The following is a 19,767-nucleotide window of genomic DNA, read 5'->3' as shown; positions in this document are numbered from 1 at the left end:
TGCGCTGATGTAGCTAGTTACGTTAGCAAAGCATATACTTTCTGATAATCCCAGGCTAATGTTAAAGGCTAGCAACATTCTTTATTTTTGTTATATATTTTAATTTTTAAAAGACTCAGTAATTTCTTTAAAACACTGGTCACTGTAGTTTTTATCAAAAGTTACGCAAACAGGAGGAAATAGTGCATTTTTAAGGGTCTATTTTCAGTGGCGGATTAATCCACATTTGTTGCTCTAGTGAATAATTGTGGTAGCAGGACGGAGTGTTGAGTCTAAATAAACTACAGCGTGTGTGTTCATGGTTTTGATGTTTTCAGTTGATTTGTCAACAATAACAAAGATTAAGAATATCACCAGACTTATAGCACACATATTAGAAAATACTTTATTTTACTGAAGACGTAATAGTTTATTTTGCTGACATCCTTAGTGAAGAATTCATACACTCAGACAAAACATTATGCCTCAGGTCCATAATTCTCCACATTCTTGCTGCTGAAACGACTCCTCGAAGGCGTCCTTGAATGGGCAAGTCTGACGTGACCTTTGACCTGCAACAAAAAAAAAAAAAAAAGTTTCCACCACTTCACATCCAAACAGGTTTAAGAGCGAGAGCAATCAAACCGAGAGTGAAAACTGAGAACTGAGAGAGAAGCTTGACACAACATGTACAAAAACAAAACGCAAGCAAGTGAAGGATCTGAGAGTGAAAATCAGTTGTTTTGTTGAGTAAAGTCAAGAGAACTTCAAATATCCTGTTTTGTTAACAGCTGGTCAAATCTACAGGTTTTAATTTTCACTTTCTTTGTCTGTCTTTCTCAGTGCGATGGTACCGATCTAACTCAAAAGATCCAGGAGCTGAAATTTCAGTGCATTGTGTTTCTAAACATTCCCAGGTAGGTGAAACTGTGGAGAGTTTGGCTCAAAGTTAAAAGCTGAAAAACATGAAAGATTAAAGACAAAAGAGTGAATCTGCCAGATATAAATCTCACGTATACGTGATTATAATGCTCCCTCCATACTTCTTGATTTCCATAAGGGTTGTGCCGATGTACTGTATGTCTGACTTTTTCATCAACAAGCAACATCTTTGACCTATTTATACTTTTTCTGTGTTTGCTGCTGGATGGGAAAAAAAACAACATTTTGACACAGCATTAAAAATTAAGAGACTTCAGCTCTCTGGTGAATACAGCACTAATGAAATTCCTTTAAGTGGGTTAGTGTCTCCTTAGTGAAATGTCTCTTTCACCCTGGAGTTACACCAATGATCAGGGAAATGTAGAGGAAGAAGATTGTGCATGAAAAGCAGCAGATCAGATGGAATTTACATATAGAAAGTGGTATAAAAAAACATAAATTTTCATGGCTAACTGTCATCACCAGTGCAGAGTTGACACCTGATTACATAAAAGTTGTTTAGGTGATCTTATGATGCATTTTATGTGTATTATAGGTACTGTGCTGGCACCATGCCGTGGGGAAACACAGGCGACCACCGGGACTTTGAGCCGCAGCGCCATGACGACGGCTGCATCGAGGTTATCGGCTTCACCGTGGCCTCACTGGTGAGATAACAAAGGATATTAGAGAGGATAAATATATCAATCAATCCTAAATAAAGGAAAGATGACAAGCAAATATAAACAATGTGGTGTGATTTAATGAAATAGTCGGCCTTTCTTTTGCTGTAAATCTCCCTTCTGTCCACCAGGCGGCACTACAGGTCGGAGGTCACGGAGAGAGGTTGCACCAGTGCAGAGAAGTCGTCCTCACCACCTTCAAGACTGTACCTGTTCAGGTGAGTAGGCTTGCCAGAATATTAGCCTATCGAGTCAGAAAGTAAAACAAGATGAGATGGAACTAGATTTTTGCAGCAGAATAATAATACAGTCAAGATTTAAAAAGTGTTCATCACAGATGTCAACAAAGGTAGAAGATGTGTACACAAATTGCAGATTATGTCCACTTTAAAAAACACATATTTGTTGTATGTTTTTTTTGACTGCTTCCCAATTTTCACACAAGATGACAGGAAAAAATGTTAGTACACGAAATAAACAAATCGAGGACCCACTCATTGAAAAACAGCTCCATAGTGTTACTAGAGCTCTAAAACTCCCCAGAGATCCTTTTTATTATTATACAATGAGCAATAAAACATAAAATGGACTTTGTCCTTGATCTAAATCACATAACTTAGACATTTGTCTTTGTCATTAAACCTCCCTTTTCTAGGCTGCTGCTTAGCTCGGCTTTGTTTCTCTGATAACTTGACGTCTAATGACTTAAATCCTTCATCCGGGAAAATGTAAAGTTAAAAACAACCAAGATCTGAAAAGTATGTTCTAAAAATTAGGCTTTAAACTGGATTAAAAGTAGATTTTTTTCAAAACACACTTTTACAAAGGCGATATGACGTAATTTTTAGACACTTTAATTTGGAAAAGTTACATATTATTACTTTAAAATGATATTTCCTGATTCATTTGTTACCCTTTCTTTCTCTAGAAAAGCAAGTTTATTTCCCTCAAACTAATCCACATAAAAAAAAGTATTGTACTGTATCATATAAGTATCGTAGTGGCACTGATAATAATATAAACGACCAAACAATGAGTTTGTCCTCGTGTGTCTCTGTGTAGGTGGACGGTGAGCCGTGTCGACTGGCTCCCTCCACCCTCCGCATCTCCCTCCGAAACCAGGCCAACATGGTCCAGAAGAGCAAAAGACGCACCTCTGTGCCCCTGCTCAACGAGTGAGTCTCACACACACACACACACACACACACACACACACACACACACACACACACACACACACACACACACACACACACACACAGAGATAGAGGAACTAGGCCAGCAGTGTTGTAAAAGCCCGGGTTGCTCAGAGTGAGTCATACAATCTGTTTTGTGGGAGCTGACATTCACTCCTCTCAATGTCCCACATCTCCCGTCAGCTCGCCAAAACCAAAACCAAAGGAGGTGATGTGTTTGTTTAATTTAATCAAAACAAAAGCTCCGGGGGAGACGAACTGACATGTTACATACCGTGTGGTTATGTCAGCGTAGAAGGAGAAGGAACGGAGACGTTTATTGATTTCTATCAGGGGTGAAGCAGCAGTGGTGTGTTGTGGTCGCCTGCAGTGTTTGGAGAAGTACTCCGATCCTTTTAGTGAAGTAGAAGTAGGAGTACCACAGTCTAAAAATACTCCATTTCAAAACGTCACTTAAAGGAACAGTGTGTAAGATTTGATGGCATCTAGAGGTGTGGTTGTAGATTGCAACCATTTGAATATATAAATCTGCAGGAAAGTGAGCTGGCAAGTGCAAAACCATGGTAACGCCGCTCACGGTTTTGCACTCTGCGGATCACTTTACAGCAGTTTCACAAGTTTGTAGGATTTTTTTTTGTATGGTGGCATTCATGTAACGTAGAAACACTAAAGTCTCTCTCTAGATCGAGTGTTTGGTTTGTCCATTCCGGGCTACCGTAGAAACATGGCGGTGCAACAGGACGGAACAGCTCATGAAGATTAGACTACGGTACGGATGGTTTCTTATCGTTACCACCGTCTTGCACGTGGAAGTGAGGTGGTACATATGGAGGAAATAAAGTAAGGAGAGGTGGAACGTATAGTGGAGAGGTAGAAGAGAGGTGGAGAGGAGGAGGTAAGGATAGGATGAGAAGAGGAGGTGAGGAGGAAGATATGGAGGAGAGAAAGTAAGGAGAGGAGTGGGGAGGAGGAACGTATGGTGGAGAGAAGATAAGGAAGAGAGGAGGTGAGGATGAGGGAGGAAGAGTGGAGGTGAGGAGAGGATAAGAGGAGACAGAGGATGAGAGGAGAGGAGGTAAGGAGAAAATGAGAGGAGGAAGAGAGCGGGTGAGTCGAGAAGAGGAAGAAAGAAGGAGAAGAGGAGGTGAGGAGATGAGAAAAGGAGGTGAGGAGGAAGATATGGAGGAGAGAAAGTAAGGAGAGGAGTGGGGAGGAGGAACGTATGCTGGAGATGAGAGGAGAGGAAGAGAATTGGTGAGTTGAAGTTAGAGGGAGAGGAGATAAGAAGAGATGAGAAGGAGAGAAGGAGGAGAGGCAAGGAAAGGAGGAAAAAAGTACAGGAGAGACAACAAGACAAGGGAGTGAATAAGGAGAAGAAGAGATGAGGAGGAGGAAAGGAAAGGAAGTTGGAGCAGTGGAAAGGACACAAGAGAAGGTGAGGAGGAGATAAGGAAGAGTGAAAAGAGTAGAAGGGAAGAGAGGAAAGGAAACAACCTTCTTGTACCACAGTCTTGGAAAAGAAGAAGTGAGCAGATCAGATGTTCAGTTGGTTGTAATCTGCAAACTCACCTCTAGATGCCACCAAATCCTACGTACTGTCCCTTTAAGAGCAGTCCTTGTAGGAGGTAGTACCCCTGTACTAAAACAAAAACAACGCTTCTCTCTGGCTACTAACACTCCTCCCTCCCCTGTAGCACTAATACTTCTCCATGTATATCTTTGTGTTTATATATGTGGCTCTATCTACAGTACATGTGTGCACGTACACAGTCAATAATAACACGTACTGTGTATTACTGCAGTATCTCTGTCTCTGCTTGATGTACTGCTACTCTACTCTGTGCTATCAGTGTTTGTCCACTTACCTCTACGCTCTTCTCCGTCTGTCCCTCCTCTTCTTTTTTTACAAACATGTCTGTATTCTTTTTTGATTACTTATTATTTCCATTTGTTTACTTTCTCTCCTCTTGTTCATTTCATTTTTTCTCCCCGACTTTTGTCTTCTTCCCACCTCTCCTTACTTTCCTTTTATGTCCTCTTGTCTCCTCTCCTTCTCCTCTCTTTCATTCTCCTCTTTTCACTCTCCTCCTCTCCTCCCCTACTCTCTTCCATTCCTCCTCCCCTACTCTCTTCCTCCTCTCATCCTCTCCTCACCTCCCCTTCCTCCTCCTCTCTTCTCCTCTCCACATCCTCTCTTCCTCTCCTCACCTCCTCTCCAACTCCTATCTTCCTCTCCTCTCCTCACCTGTCTCTTCCTCCTCTCTTCCTCTCACCTCCTCTTCACCTCCTATCCTTATCTACTCTCCTCACCTCCTATCTTCCTCTCTCATCCTCTCCTCACCTCCTCTCCCCCATGCGTTCCTCTTCTCTTCATCTCCTCACCCCCTCTCCCCTCATCCTCACCTCCTCCCCTCCATACGTTCCTCCTTTCCTCACCTTCTCACCTCCTCTCCTCCATACGTTCCTCCTCTCTTCTCTTTGTGTGTGTGTGTGTCTGGTCTTAGTATTCAGAAGGTGTGTGCAGCTGATCTGCGCCGCCTCTCTGCTCCCCCCGACTCCTTCTCTGTGTAAGTACCTGAGCCCTCTGTCACTGAGTGTAACAGTGTGTGTGTGTGTGTGTGTGTGTGTGTGTGTGTGTGTGTGTGTGTGTGTGTGTGTGTGTGTGTGTGTGTGTGTGTGTGTGTGTGTGTGTGTGTGTGTGTGTGTGTGTGTGTGTGTGTGTGTGTGTGTGTGTGTGTGTGTGGTGAGTGGAGTCGCTGCTGTTGTTGTCAAAGTTTGTCTGTTTGGGTTCAACCAATATTTACTTCCACGCTGCTGAATCCAGTCTTTGTTTTTAACCAATGATACAAAACTTGGTTTATATATTTGGCATTTTAACTTCACTTATAACTGAATTATTTTTGTACACTTTTAACACATATTGTTTTGTCCAAAACCTTTAATATATTTAATTTAAAACTATATAAAAATACATCCTCACATTCCTCGCTTTTTTCTCGTACTTTTACAATAAGTTTGCATTTGGCAGATTATTTTTGTCTTGATGACGTGACCTGATTAACAATTTCACATCTTTTAGGTCAGATCTCATTTTTCCTTTTATTCAAACTTTTAGTCAAAATGTAGAAAATACCAAAATGACTATTTGTACTCCGTAGTAACCGACGTAAACACTCCTTTCAAACTTTGTAAGTGTTAAATACTGACACTAAGTAAATTCTATTTGCAGCATCGACACATTTGTGTTAGTGTCGTCTTCCAAAACTCATATTGGTCGAACCCAAGTAGAGTCGTATCGTGTTGAATGAATGAGAGAGAGAGAGAGAGAGAGAGAGTATGGCAGCATGCTGAGAGCCTCTTCACTTCTTAAAGTGTGCGTCTGCCTCTTGTCTTGGCGTTTTTTCCCGCTGTAGTCCTTTTACCTTTAACTTTCACCCTGAGCTTATGATTCCTGCACCACTCCTTAGCTCTGACTTGATGTCCACTCCCCCCCACAGAAAAGCTGTTTTTTATCATTTTGCATCAGCTGTGACTGAGAAGAATTAATGTACTTTTAATTTGACGTCCTTTATGTTCCTTTGCAGGTAAGGCTTTGATCTTTTTGAGGCCGGATAGAATTTAAACAGTTGCCTCGTGACCGACAGTGTTTTCAATCTGTGTTTTTTTTTTTTTTTTTTTTTTTCACCCACGTCAATATTCAACCTCCATCCTCGCTGAAGGCAACATTGCCCACAAACATTGACTTAAAAATGTGTTTTCCCGCCTCAAACTCAAACACAGCGTCGGGGTCGTGTTTCAGGAGGATGACAGAGTTATTTTAAAAACTTCAACCCAACAAGACATGAGAATTTAAATGTCATCATGCTGCAAAAATCTGGTTTGTGATGTGAGTGTGTATACGTGTGTCTGTGCGTGCATGTATGCATATGTGTGTGTATCCTTATCATTGTCTGAATTGTGTGTGTGTGTGTGTGTGTGTGTGTGTGTGCACTTGTGTGTGTGTGTGTTTTTTTTCCAGTCCTCACGCAGTTCCGGATCGTCTGCGTCTTCGAGTGAATCGGATCAGCCTCCAGGAGTACGACCGACTGCAGTACGACAAGGAACGGCTACGAGACATCTGTAAGCATCTGTATCTGTGTGTGTGTGTTCATGTATGTGACGATTTGAATAAAGTTTTAAGACTAGCTGTTGAACATAGTGGAGCATTTAGCAGCTGAGGAGCCACATATTTCCTTCAGGGACCTGAATCGGAGCTTAAAGAAAGTCAATATTGGACATCAGATGGACACAAAAACGGAGGTAGTCTCACATCTGCTGGGATGTAAATGAGCAACTGCGTGCCAACAAGTCAAAATAAACAAAAAATCAAATGGCAACAAATGCAGCCTAAAAAGAATTCCAGTTAATCCAGGTTTAACCTACTTTTTCCCAACGCATAAAGGTCTTAAAGTGTGTGTTTGTTTGTGCATTCCAGCCATCCCAGTCGGCATCGTGGTGGTGAGAGGAGACTGTGACCTGGAGACATGCAGACTCTACATAGACCGATTACAAGAGGCAAGTTTACATCCTCCTTTATCTTCATCATTAATGCTCAGAATCATCTCAACTCTCTTCTGTTTCTTCCTCTTCATCATTATTTCATGATGCTCGCGAAGGTTTATTTATAGGCCGATGAGCATCCAGCACCGTTGGGAACGCAGAGCCTTTCTCTCTCGCCGTGTGTGTCTCTCGTGGGAAACTAACCGGGCGAACATCTGTGCACGTTTTGTTTTTTTTGGGGTGTAAATGCTTTGGCTGTTTGTTAACCTTGAAACCTGTCTGCTGTGCTTGCTAGGACATACACCAGGCGCCATCTACTGGCCACAGAGTGCACTACCAGGTATATCCCTTTTGGGTGTCTTTCTGCAGGAAAAGTTTGGTTTCTACACTTCTGAGCAATTTAGAAGTAATGTGGTGTTGGCTGCGACATAAAGCATGAAAATGAAACTCTGGGTTACCCCTTTTAAAATCAGGAAATTACAATAAACAAGCTGAATACAACAAATGAAATGCAGGTTTTAACAAACTGACACCCTTGTTGAGTAAAGTCCTCCCCTACCACTGGAAAAAAAACACTTATGTTCATATAAACAGTAATATTATAATGACATTTGTTAGCTGTGGTGCCTCATTGTCCAGATTGTCTCTGTCTTGTTATTGATTGTTCAATAATCAGCACTTAATAATACCTATTCTCTGTCTGGATGTCTCTCTTTTGCTTTCTTCAATTAACCCCCCATGTAAACTGTTCCGTACATTTAGTTTATTGATCCGTAAAGTGATGAACGTAACGCGTGTCTCGTCTCTTTGTCTTCAGGATGAGAGCAGAGGCCTCCCCAGGACCAGTTCAACCAGCAGACTCTCTCCCAACTGGAGCTTCTTGGATTGTGAGTGACTGAGACACAGATTGTTGACGTGAGACAAACAGATATGAACAAACCTCAGAGAGTCATTTTTTAGCGTTGCTGTCACTAATAACTCTTGATTAAACTAAGAGTCATTCATTTATACTCAGGTTCCAATCAAAATATTTTTACTGTTCCTTACAATTTACTTCCTTCTTTGCTGTATTGTAGTTTGATCGTCTCTTGTCCTTTTGTTAAATTACTTTGGAACTATATTAAGAAAAGAGCTTCACCGATAAAGTAATTATATTATCTGTATTTTTAGATCCTTCGTAAACTAAATTAGTTATTTGTGCTCAATCTGTACATTTGTTATCTGCCACTATTTAAAGTTACCGTCTCAAACATCCCCTTTTCGTTCTCTTTATATAAATGTTATTGCAGGTGTGGGTTTTTTTTTTAAATCTCACTTCTCGTTCTGGAGATCCAATCAGTTGCAAAATTTACCCTGGTAATGTCACCACAGACACCCGGTTCATAACTGCAAATGTTAAGGCTTTTATCAGCAGCCATGTGATCAATCACATCACCATTGTGTTACCTAGATGGTGACTTAACAGACATTTATTCATTACCTGGATGAAACATTTTATGTTGTTGTTTTTGCCGTCACAAATCTAACAATTACAACTTTGTGAAGATGTTTTCTTATCATATATTTACAAAGTGCTTTAACAAAGGACACGATATGCATTCATTTTATATATACATCAGTTTAAAGCCAGTTTAAAATGTTGTGTTTTTAGCTGATGGTATAAAGAAAGTGACTTGTTAGAGAGACGAGAGTCCTCAGAGTCCTAAACAAGTGCTTCCTGTTTACATTCATGTTTCTGCTCTGCAGCCACGTCAGCTGACCGCTTCTATCGCATCGACAAGGCTCAGGTAAACACGACTTAACGGAGATACTGTTATTATTTGATTTGGTGACAGAATTTATGTTTGATTTTTCTAAATGTTTTTTTCTGTATGTGTGTGTGTGTGTGTGTGTGTAGGAGCACCTCCACTTTGTGACAGAGATCTGTCAGGAGGAGGTTTTCATCCTGGACCACGAGGGACCGACGGTGAACCAGGGGTCGTCCACGGGGATGCCTGATTTGGTGGTGGAGCCGACGGCTGGGTAAGTCAGCAGACACACAGCAGATATATGATATTTATTTTATATTTCTTTCAACTTTTATTTAACCCGGTAAGACCAGTTGAGGTTGAAAACCTTTTTTTGCAAGGTAAACCTGACCAGGAAAGCATAAAAATGAAATATATATGCAGACATAGAACGATGTGCATGTATGTGATGTCCCGTACATTTTGACTAAATATTATATGTGGGCTTCTAGTATTTTTATCTAATTTTATCATGGTAATAATGATACAATAATTCAACCAACAAATCATTTTTGATCACCAGTCAATCATTTATTCTCTGGTTGCAGCTTCTCTCTGTTTTATCATTTAAGATTTAACATCTTTTGAACTTGGATTAATAGATAATTAATATATATAATATATTTATATATATATATGTAGCTACCATGTCAGTAATAATCTATTAGGAGCATCAAAATGTGAATTCTGACATAAAAAAGAACATTTTAGCTCTGCATGGACTGTGAAGAAAGAAAAAATGATGTTATTCTCATCTGGGCTCCAACTAATTTTTAATTTGATGATTATTTTCCAATTTAAATGTTTTGTTTATTATATATCAGAAAAATGTAGTTTATAATTTCCCAGAGCTCAAGGTGTTAAATAAAATGTTGCCCAAAAGGCCAAAAACATTATGTTTACTATCAAAGCTGAGAATCAAATCCTCACATCTGAGAAGCTGAAAGCAGCAGGTGTTGTTAAAAAATGACTAAGATGATTATTTGATTATCAAAGTAGTTGCAGTTCAGAATCTCATATCTGTTGAGGGTGAACATTCATCCATATTTGTTCAGATTATGGAGTAAAAAAAAAAAGAAAAACGTTTTAATTCCTTCTGTATTTTTTATTTCCAGTGTTTCCTTGACACACGACGAACAAGGTAGAATATACACACACACACACACACACACACACACACACACACACACACACACACACACACACACACACACACACACACACACACACACACACACACACACACACACATACACACACACCTTTTTTTGAAATTTTGAGCGGATCATCAGTTGTTAAAAAACACTTTATTTCTTTGTTTTTTAGCTTCATATCAAACATTGTTGTGTTTGTTTGCCATCTAGACATAAAGAGTCAAATGCAACAGTTTCATCTTAAAGAACAGTTTCAATCTTTTGATAAAATCTTAACACCTCCTGAGGCCTTAGCAGATGTTTGTTTTAAAACATCTGGGAGTCTCTTAAATCACCTCGTTCAGGCGTGTGAAGACCGTAACGTATTATTTGGACTTTCTCTGGAAAAGTTTGAGGATATATTTACTGTGAATAATAAGTGGTGGTAATTCCTGGGACTCTCCAGCTTTAATATCCTCATCTTCACATGACCCGAGATGTTTCTCCACTTTCAGTTTTGCCTCCACTTCAAACAGCAAACAACCCTACACACTGAAAACAAAGAGCGAAGTCCACTCACTCTTAGGTTAAAACCAAACACTGTGTGATCTGATGTTTCATATTTAGCCAGAAAAATCTTTGTCATGTTTGTTTCATGGTTTTTTGGGGGTCAATTTCTTCATTTAATTTACAGAAAACAGAAAAAGGTTTTCTAGTTACTTTGAGTTCATTTTTGTCACTAAGTGTTTTTACATGTGCTATGGACAAACAGCAGAAATGAGTTCAGCTTCCGCTTGAATGGACAAAAGACAGACTGATAGTGAAACTGTAAGCTCAAAAGTAAAAAGACCCTGCAGGACAAAGGAGCCACTTGTTTATTAGTATTATTATTTGATCTCTTCCCGTTTCTTTGAATACATTTTAATACATCCCGAACATCTAAAGCAGAGAAAACCCCCTGAACATTATTCATAGGTTGTCATCGTTAATCCACACGGAGGCAGATAAATTTAGAAAATGAGGAAGATGTTTACAGACAAACAGGTGTATCCATGGCAACATGATCTCACTTGATGGTTTCTGTCTTGTTTGTGTGTTTACAGCTCTGCTCACGGCCGCCAGCTCAGGAGATCTGTCCATGGTAAAGTGCAATCACACACTGACTGTAGAGGAATGTGTCATTAAAGCCAGTTTAACCTGTTTGAATCGGCTGGAATTATAAAGACTCAGAAAAACACCAGCTGATAAGAAAATCAATAATGATTCTGCACTTCCTTGAATCTTTAAAGAAAGTGTTTTTTTACAAACTCTCAAGTGTTTCACAAAGCAACTCTTTAGAGTCGGTGTTTGTTGACTATACTTTTAAAGTTATTTTGTGTGTTTATTGTCCGTAAACCAAACTATTTAATAAAAAAGACATAAATCACAAGTGTAAATGACACAAATATATGTTTTATACCATGTTTAAGCTGCAAATGAGGACTTTTTAAAAATGCTAATCTGCTCCTTTTTTCCTTCTGTTGTCGTCTCCAGCTGTCGGAGTGTTTGCGTCGAGGCGTCAGCTTGTTGGTCAGAGACTCCAGAGGCTGTTCAGCGTTACATATAGCCGCTCAGAACGGACACACGGACCTGGTCAGCTTCATTCTGCAACAGGGTGAGAATGTGCATGAAGTGCATGTAGGTAAATGTGTGCGTAAGATTAGCTTGAAGGTGATGCATGTGTTTTCTTTTGGCCACCTGTGGCCAAAATCTACAGGCCACTCAATAGATTACTTTAGTTTTTTTGGCTTGTGAGTGTTTTACTAGCATTTTGCTGGTAGTTTATGTTAATTTACAACCATGTGTGTTGCATTTTAAGGAAATAAAATGTTTATTACTCTAGAAAAACGGCTCCAACAGCCTCTTGTTATGTCGTCCTTCAAACATCTTCACCTAAAAACAGGAAGCTGATAAACTCTTACAGGAGGTAGCTGAGTAAAGTCTGATAAATGTCCTCAAGTGATGTCACTCGAGTCAGCGTATGAAGAATAGAAATAAATCTGTTTGTGTTGAGTAAGAAAGAAGTTCAGATTGCTGCTTATCTGCTGCAGGCTAGAGGCTCAAGGTTACATTAGCCGCTACAAGCATAGCATACCCGAAGTGTCAGCCATTGAGTTGCATTGTGGGTAATGTAGGTGCCAGGTTTTGACGAGGAAGAAGAATGTGTTTAATTCTTTTTTTGTAGCCGTCTATCATGTGTTTGAAGCTGTTAAACTGCTTTAAAGTACTATTTTAAGATGGGTTAATGTGTGTTTTCTTAAATAATTATTGTGTCTCGTAAAAAAAATGTAATAAAGCTGATTATGTTTTTACTTGTTTTTCCATCTTCAGGCTCTAAAGTGCTTCTGGATTTGACCGACAGAGAGAAGTATGTTGACTACTTTTAATGTACTTCTTCTCTAAATGTCTTTTCTATATTTGTTATCAGGTTGTTGTTGAAACTCTCCTGCCTTGATAGTGTGAGAAATCTTCCTTTATCTGTTGTCATCTTTTGTTTCTGCTTTCTGTGTTACGTCGCTGTGGTCAGCTTACCAGAAATCTTTACCTGGAAATGACAATAATTCTCTCAGCTTATCTGATTACCACAACGTGTGTGTGTGTGTGTGTCTGTGTGTGTGTGTGTGTGTGTGTGTGTGTGTGTGTGTGTGTGTGTGTGTGTGTGTGTGTGTGTGTGTGTGTGTGTGTGTGTGTGTGTGTGTGTGTGTGTGTGTGTGCAGAGGGGACACCGCCTTGCACAAAGCAGCCTCTGAGAAGCAGCATGCCGTGTGTCGGTTGCTGGTGAAGGCCGGGGCGTCGCTCGAAAAGACCAACTTTCAGGTAAGCACACACATTCCCACACCTGCTAACACACACACACACACACACACACACACACACACACACACACACACACACACACTGTAGACACGCTTCCTGTAAGTGCTGCTTAGTCATATCAGGAGGACCAGCATGACATGTAAATAATCTACAGAGGGGTGTGGCTCCAGAGTCGGGGATATCCGGACCTCAGAGAGTCTGATCCATTTCAGACACTTTGTTCTGGATTCAACAGCTGTCAAAACACTTGTTTTAATTGTGCCATCCTGTTAAAAACACTTGAGGAAATGTTAAAGCAGAAACCACAGAGTGCACAACATGAATAACCAAAGGTCTTATTTATTTTAGAGTCGCTATCAGAGAGCATAATCAAAGATGGAATTCCCTGATTCTGCGTCTGAAAAGTGGATATTTTTCTGCTTTTCTTTGTTTTCTACGTGGTAATTTGTCATTATTATTATTTCAATATGACAACTTGTTAGCTGCAGCCCTACGCTCCTCTTTTTATTTTTTATTTCTATCGTAGTGACCGTGTGTGTGTCCACCAGGGGAAAACGCCAGCGGACCAAGCGGAGGGAGACTCGGAGCTCGCCACCTTCCTGAACGCCCGACAAAACGGATCTGCCAACCAAGAGGACTTGGAGACGGCTGTCTGAGGCGGAGACACACACACGCACGCACACACACACACACACACACACACACACACACACACACACACACACACACACACTCTCTCACACACACACACACACACACACACACACACACACAGTCACTCTGCCTCTCTGGACTCACACACTCGTAGAGGAGACGAGTCTTGAAAGTGTAAAGAAAACCGGACAGAGTCTGGCTCGTCTCTGCAGACGGAGAGACATTGAGACGAACCAGAGGAGTGAACTGCTTCAGCTCATTGGAGATTTTAAATGGTCAACTATTTATTTGTATTTATTTATTCATATTCTATTTATTGGTTGTGCTGATTGATTGAGAAATGCAAGTGCACTTTGAGCAGCCGTCGTGAGTTCACGTGTCGTTTCTGAGTGCCGAACTCGTGAAAACACGTTTGTCACAATTCATATTTTTAAAAAAAATTAAAAAAGAAAATGTGTTGATAAGCATTTAGAAAATATTTCTGTTTGAAAATAATCAAAATGATCCTAAATGCTTAAGTTTTCTATAAGGTTTACCCCATAAAACCTGTGTGCCAAAGACATTACATGGATGTAGTGTCATATCTGCTCCCAGAGTCACAGTGGTTTGTTTTCACATAGATCTCTGCTTTCATACCAAATTAAGTAATTTTACTGTTTCCATCGTGCTGTTTTCATTCAGCGTCCACATCACCGGGTCAACAGAGCTTTGGTTATGTTATAAAGTCGTCTTACATTAGTTTAAGTACAAAAAAAAAAAATTAAAGCTTTTTATATTAACTTTGCTTCACACTTGCTCATAAAAATACCAGAAAACAAAAACAAAACAACTACAGGAAGTGGTCTAAAGACAAAATAAAATGCGAACAAAGTGGAATAAATATGTGCTGCATTATAAATATCAATAATTCCTGATACTTGGAGGGTGTTACTTCACTGATTCCCAACTAAAGAGGTCAAATAAAAGGTCACAAAATAATAACAGAGTCATATATATGTGTCTGACACATAAAACAATGATTATATCTTTTTTAAATGGTTTTTCTTGTGAAGTACTTGATACTTTCAACTTTTCAGTCTTCAACAATCACTCTTCACTCCATCTGCTCCCAGTTTATATCGATATGTTTAAAGATGTCACAAGCTAATAAAAGTGTTGGGAACTACTGGTTTATTCCACAGTGTCAAAGCTAAATCGGGAAAAACCCAGTTTGCCCATTAATCTTTATCAATATTTTGTTGCCATAAATGGTTTAAAAAAAATCTAGAAAATACAACAAAACCAGTATCGGCCCAGTATGGAGGATAGTTCAGCCGTTACCATAATGCAGCCCAGTTGATGTTATAGGTCAAACCACACTCGTTAAAAAAAATAAAGAAAGGCGTTTTAACACATAACCACAAAGCTTATTTGCAAGCGTCTGACTTTCCAGCTGACGTCACACAAAAACACATATTTTTACTTTTCATAGTGTGTATCTGGTACTCCTGGGGCTTTTGTGTGTGTGTGTGTGTGTGTGTGTGTGTGTGTGTGTGTGTGTGTGTGTGTGTGTGTGTGTGTGTGTGTGTGTGTGTGTGTGTGTGTGTGTGTGTGTGTGTGTGTGTGTGTGTGTGTGTGTGTGTGTGTGTGTGTGTGTGTGTGTGTGTGTGTGTGTGTGTGTGTGTGTGTGAGAGATGATTCATTCCATATCAAACCTGAAAAGAGAACCAGTACAGCATGTACGTAACTACAGACTGTGTCGCTGTAATAGTGTGTGTGTGTGTGTGTTTGCAGCATTTATCCAAGAAGAATAGATATAAAAAATCTGAGCCATATTCAATGCAATATGAATAGATGACGTCTTTTGCATTTCTATATTAATCGTTTACATTACATTAATGTTTTGAACATAGTCGACCATTTAGCACCGAGGAGTATCGAATGTGTGTTTTTACTTCAGTGCCGGTTGGTTTCATGATTGTCCTGTTGTTTTGTTTCTTTTTTTATTTTGTGTGCATGTACGTCAATGTTTTTTTCTTTTTATATAACCTTGATATTTAAAGTAGAAACTGGGACATTTAAATATTTGAATGTAGCCATCGTAGACGTTTGAAGCCTTTTTAACTACAGAACAATACGTTGGAAACCCCGTTTTCAGCTGCGTCTTAAACTCGTTACTGAAACTTTTTTATGAGTCACTGAGGACATGTTATGAATCCTTTAGCATTCAAACCGAATCATGGGAAGTTTTATTTAAAAATAGAGCTGACACACAGTGAGGCAGCGTCTTTACCAGTCAAAGATCCACTGACTCGATTTATTCCAGAACTTTCAGCAACATTTGGTGGCCTTCCTTGATGTAGCAGAAAGCTCCAGAAGATATTTAGGAAATAGACCTTTAAGTTTTCTGTCAAACTTGTGTTAAAGAATGATGAATTTGACCTTTTATGTTTAGCTTTTCCAGTTTGTAGACGTCATTTCAAGGGCACTTTGCTAATTTTAAACATGAAAGTAATTTTACTTCCTTCTTAACTTGTGAAAACAAAGAAAATATTAAGCTAATTGAACTTAAACAGTAAAAAATGTAATAAAACAAATTTAAATAATATTTTATATAATATATAATATATATTTTTTATTTTAAACAAAAACATTTTTTTCTTGACATGGATTTAATTTACACATGTTCTCTCTTAATCAATAAGCTTCTTGTTTATTTGCAGTCAAACCCTCTAAAATAAAATAATGTCTGGAAAACAAATAAAAAGTCAAACTTTGTTTACTTTTCAGAGCAGAAATACATTTTTTATTTGACACTTTCAAGCCTATCAGAGGCCTTTGTTTCCATGGCCGTGGTAAAAATGAAGATAAATGCTTTATTTTTGGGGCATCAGTATGAGTATATAAACTATTTATAATGTTAAATTCAAAATGTAGTTTTATTTTAACCCAAAACTCACACGACAATCTTTTCTTACAGCTTTTTGTTCAAAATATATGAGATGTTCTGCTGCACTTCTGAGTAAATTCCTCGACTAAATCCACATTTCAAGCCTCCCAGATGAGATTTTCCTGTTTGTGATGCAGAACTTCTACGATGGCTACCGTTGTCTCTCACACACTGAGAGTTTAGCTTGGACGTGCACACACTCGTATCACTCTTTCTATGGAGTAATGTAATAAACTGTGTCCCTCATCAGCGTTTGGTTTATGCATGGCATTCTGTTATCTAATTCATTCTGGTAAAAGATGGCATTATTGTTGTTTTCAACTATTCAATTATTATAGTTTTCAAATAATTTCTACCTGAGTTTCCCCTTAGGTTGGACATGTGGTTTTTTCTTTTGCTTTTGTATTTCTTATTTTTCTGCTGCTGCTGCTGATGATGATGATGATGATGATGATGATGATGATGATGATGGGATTACTTGAAGTTTGTTGTTTTATTTTATTCATTTGTTAAAAGAAGATGTGATGCTGTAGTGTGGCCTCTGATGTTATTTCCTGTTTGTGTGAGACATTTGGACATTTACTTAACTGTGTTGCATCTTTTTTCAGCCCAAAACATTTATCTAAACTAGAACCAACTGCCATTATTATGACCTTTTAATGCAAATTTAAACATGCAAACATGCAAATATGCTCCATGTTGTGTATTAACATTTTTTTAATTATATGTTGCATCATATCTGCACACTGACTCCCAACAACAGCTCAGATAAAACATCTCAGAGTAGGACACAATAAAACGTTTTGCAGGTATTTAGACATAAATATTATTAATTAATTATAACCCTTTTGACCTGAGAAGAAAAGTGGAAAACCAAAAAGAGGACGCTAATCTTGGGAGCAAATTTCATGGCGTTCCATTTAATAGTTCTATAGAGATTTTAACTCAAAATGACACATTTCAGCCTTATGGTGGCGCTAGAGTGACAAGTCAGAGGATCACCAACGTCAGTAGGATTCATCCTCTGGGGATCATGAATGTCGGTGCAAAACTTCATTACAATTCATGCAATAGTTGTTGAGATATCTCAGTTTGGACCAAAACGTCTTTTTTGCACAATTAAAAAATATCCAAAATATTTATGAAAAGGAAACTCAAATATTAATCATGAGAAAAAGAGTATTAAACACTCCACTATTTATCTAATTTATCTTAAATATTATTTTTATTAAACAAACGTATAGTATCATCAAGAAAAACAGCTTCTTACAGGAAGCTTTACCGTAAATATATCTGAAAATGAACAGGAGATGATTCAACTCAGACATTTTGTAACGGTTATGGACTCATATCAGACATTTAAAGTATTTCCCAATAACTCCACGTTTGTTTTACTCCCTTTTTAGCACCAGACGGGTGGAGTTAAGTCGCTCTGCAGGGGAAGTTGATATAAAAACTAATCAGAAACTTCTAGGCCTGATCAAAATTGAACTTAAACTGCTGGACTTTGGTTTTGTATGCCTTAAACATCAGAACAGACTACAAATCAAGTTCTTACTCTCCACTGAGGGTTTTTTATTATCTAATAACTTCATTCCAGTTAATCATTATCAGTCGTTAATACAGGGTTTGTCAGTGTTTGTAATCTTATCAAAAAATGCTGATGACTGTGTTTTACTGCCTGTAAAAAAAAGTTTAATTTATTTTGACATCTTCCTCCATAAATGAAATATTTCACTGCTTGTTGTCATAAAAAACTCTCATTTACAGTCGTATTTAAACGGTTTTTTTTTCTGTCAGTTTCGTTAACACTGAAACAGGAAATGAACTCTCACCCGTAAGACTGTGTTGAATAACTTCCTGAATGTGACGGGACACTGACAGATTTCCCAGGTGGCCGTTAAGTCAAATAAAAGCAAAGTGCGTCTCAGCCGGGAATTCCCTGAAATCATAAAAAGGACAAACATACCTGTGGTTTGCATTTGTTTTCCAGAGCACTTGAAGGAGTTCCCGTCCATTTTGGCTTCAGGTTTCAGAAACTTTGAATACGGATGCAAATCAAAAAGGTCTAAAACACGAGCCAAGAAGTTAAGAAGGACTAATGAGCATTAATATTTTAGTTTACTGCGTTTCTGCCAACTGAAGAAAACAAAATATATGAAAAGAAAAAGATGAAAGTTAGTCTGAAGTTAAATGTTTAACCCTTTTGACTTGTAACTCGTAAAAGTTTTCACTTTACGTCTTATAATTTTTACATTTCATCTAATAATTTGACTTTTCATCTCATATCTTTGACTTTTCATCTTATGATTTCTGACTTTTAGCTCATAACTTTAACTTTTTGTCTCATAACTTTGACTTTTCTTATGATTTTGACTTTTTGTCTCATAATTTTGACTTTTCGTCTTATAACTTTGACTTTTCATCTTATGATTTTTGACTTTTAGCTCATAATTTTGACATTTATCTCATCATTTTTAACATTTATCTCATAACTTTGACTTTTCATCTTATGATTTTTTACTTTTTGTCTCATAACTCATGCTCCGTCTCATAGCTTTGACCTAGTAAACCAAAATATTTTTTTCTTATCAATGCCTTTCATTTTTTTATCTTATTTTTACTGGTTGAAATGGGCTTCTGTAGTGTTCTCTAGATCACTGGTTCCCGACCCTTTTTTACTTGTGACCTCTAAAAAAGACGCAACATCTTGCAACCCTTTATCTCCGGTTGCATTGTGTCGACCACCTGACCAGTTTAAACCATTTTTATTGATTTATTTGAATAACAATCCACCGCCTGAGGAAGTAAAATTATTCAGTAATTCACATTAAAAAAATTGTAGAAAACATCTGAGATAATAGACACTTAATTGAATTGTTTTAATTATCTAGTGACTCTAAGATCCATCCTTTGACCTCATGTGGAAACCAAAATAAATAAATATAAATAAAAATACATTTGAAAGACCAACCAAAAACATTGAACTCACATTTAAGGTCTTATTCTGTTAATGTTTAACTTGACTCATGAGTCATGTGAGCGTGCTGTCAAGTCATGTTAACTTACTGCTGCGTTGCTTGGTTTTTT

At 38.3% G+C, this 19,767-nt stretch overlaps 1 protein-coding gene across 3 annotated transcripts in view; it reads left to right on the top strand.

Moving 5' to 3' along the window:
- Positions 1-15,082, top strand: part of dgki (diacylglycerol kinase, iota) — a 63,279-nt gene extending 48,197 nt beyond the window's left edge. For all 3 annotated transcript variants that reach the window (XM_054624397.1, XM_054624396.1, XM_054624395.1), the window contains exons 18-33: positions 823-896; positions 1,457-1,568; positions 1,715-1,801; positions 2,646-2,758; positions 6,798-6,898; positions 7,254-7,333; positions 7,614-7,658; positions 8,136-8,205; positions 9,065-9,105; positions 9,216-9,340; positions 10,221-10,246; positions 11,342-11,379; positions 11,772-11,892; positions 12,609-12,645; positions 12,995-13,094; positions 13,643-15,082. In XM_054624397.1, the coding sequence (XP_054480372.1) occupies positions 823-896; positions 1,457-1,568; positions 1,715-1,801; positions 2,646-2,758; positions 6,798-6,898; positions 7,254-7,333; positions 7,614-7,658; positions 8,136-8,205; positions 9,065-9,105; positions 9,216-9,340; positions 10,221-10,246; positions 11,342-11,379; positions 11,772-11,892; positions 12,609-12,645; positions 12,995-13,094; positions 13,643-13,750 (1,278 nt within the window). In that variant the 3' untranslated portion in view covers positions 13,751-15,082. The remainder of the gene's footprint in view (positions 1-822; positions 897-1,456; positions 1,569-1,714; positions 1,802-2,645; positions 2,759-6,797; positions 6,899-7,253; positions 7,334-7,613; positions 7,659-8,135; positions 8,206-9,064; positions 9,106-9,215; positions 9,341-10,220; positions 10,247-11,341; positions 11,380-11,771; positions 11,893-12,608; positions 12,646-12,994; positions 13,095-13,642) is intronic.
- Positions 15,083-19,767: the final 4,685 nt, after the last annotated feature.

Source organism: Anoplopoma fimbria, chromosome 23, assembly GCF_027596085.1.
Source record: "Anoplopoma fimbria isolate UVic2021 breed Golden Eagle Sablefish chromosome 23, Afim_UVic_2022, whole genome shotgun sequence".
Classification (NCBI taxonomy): Eukaryota; Metazoa; Chordata; class Actinopteri; order Perciformes; family Anoplopomatidae; genus Anoplopoma; species Anoplopoma fimbria.
The sequence above is the reverse complement of the archived record's forward strand: the minus strand, read 5'-3'. Positions and strand labels throughout refer to the sequence as shown.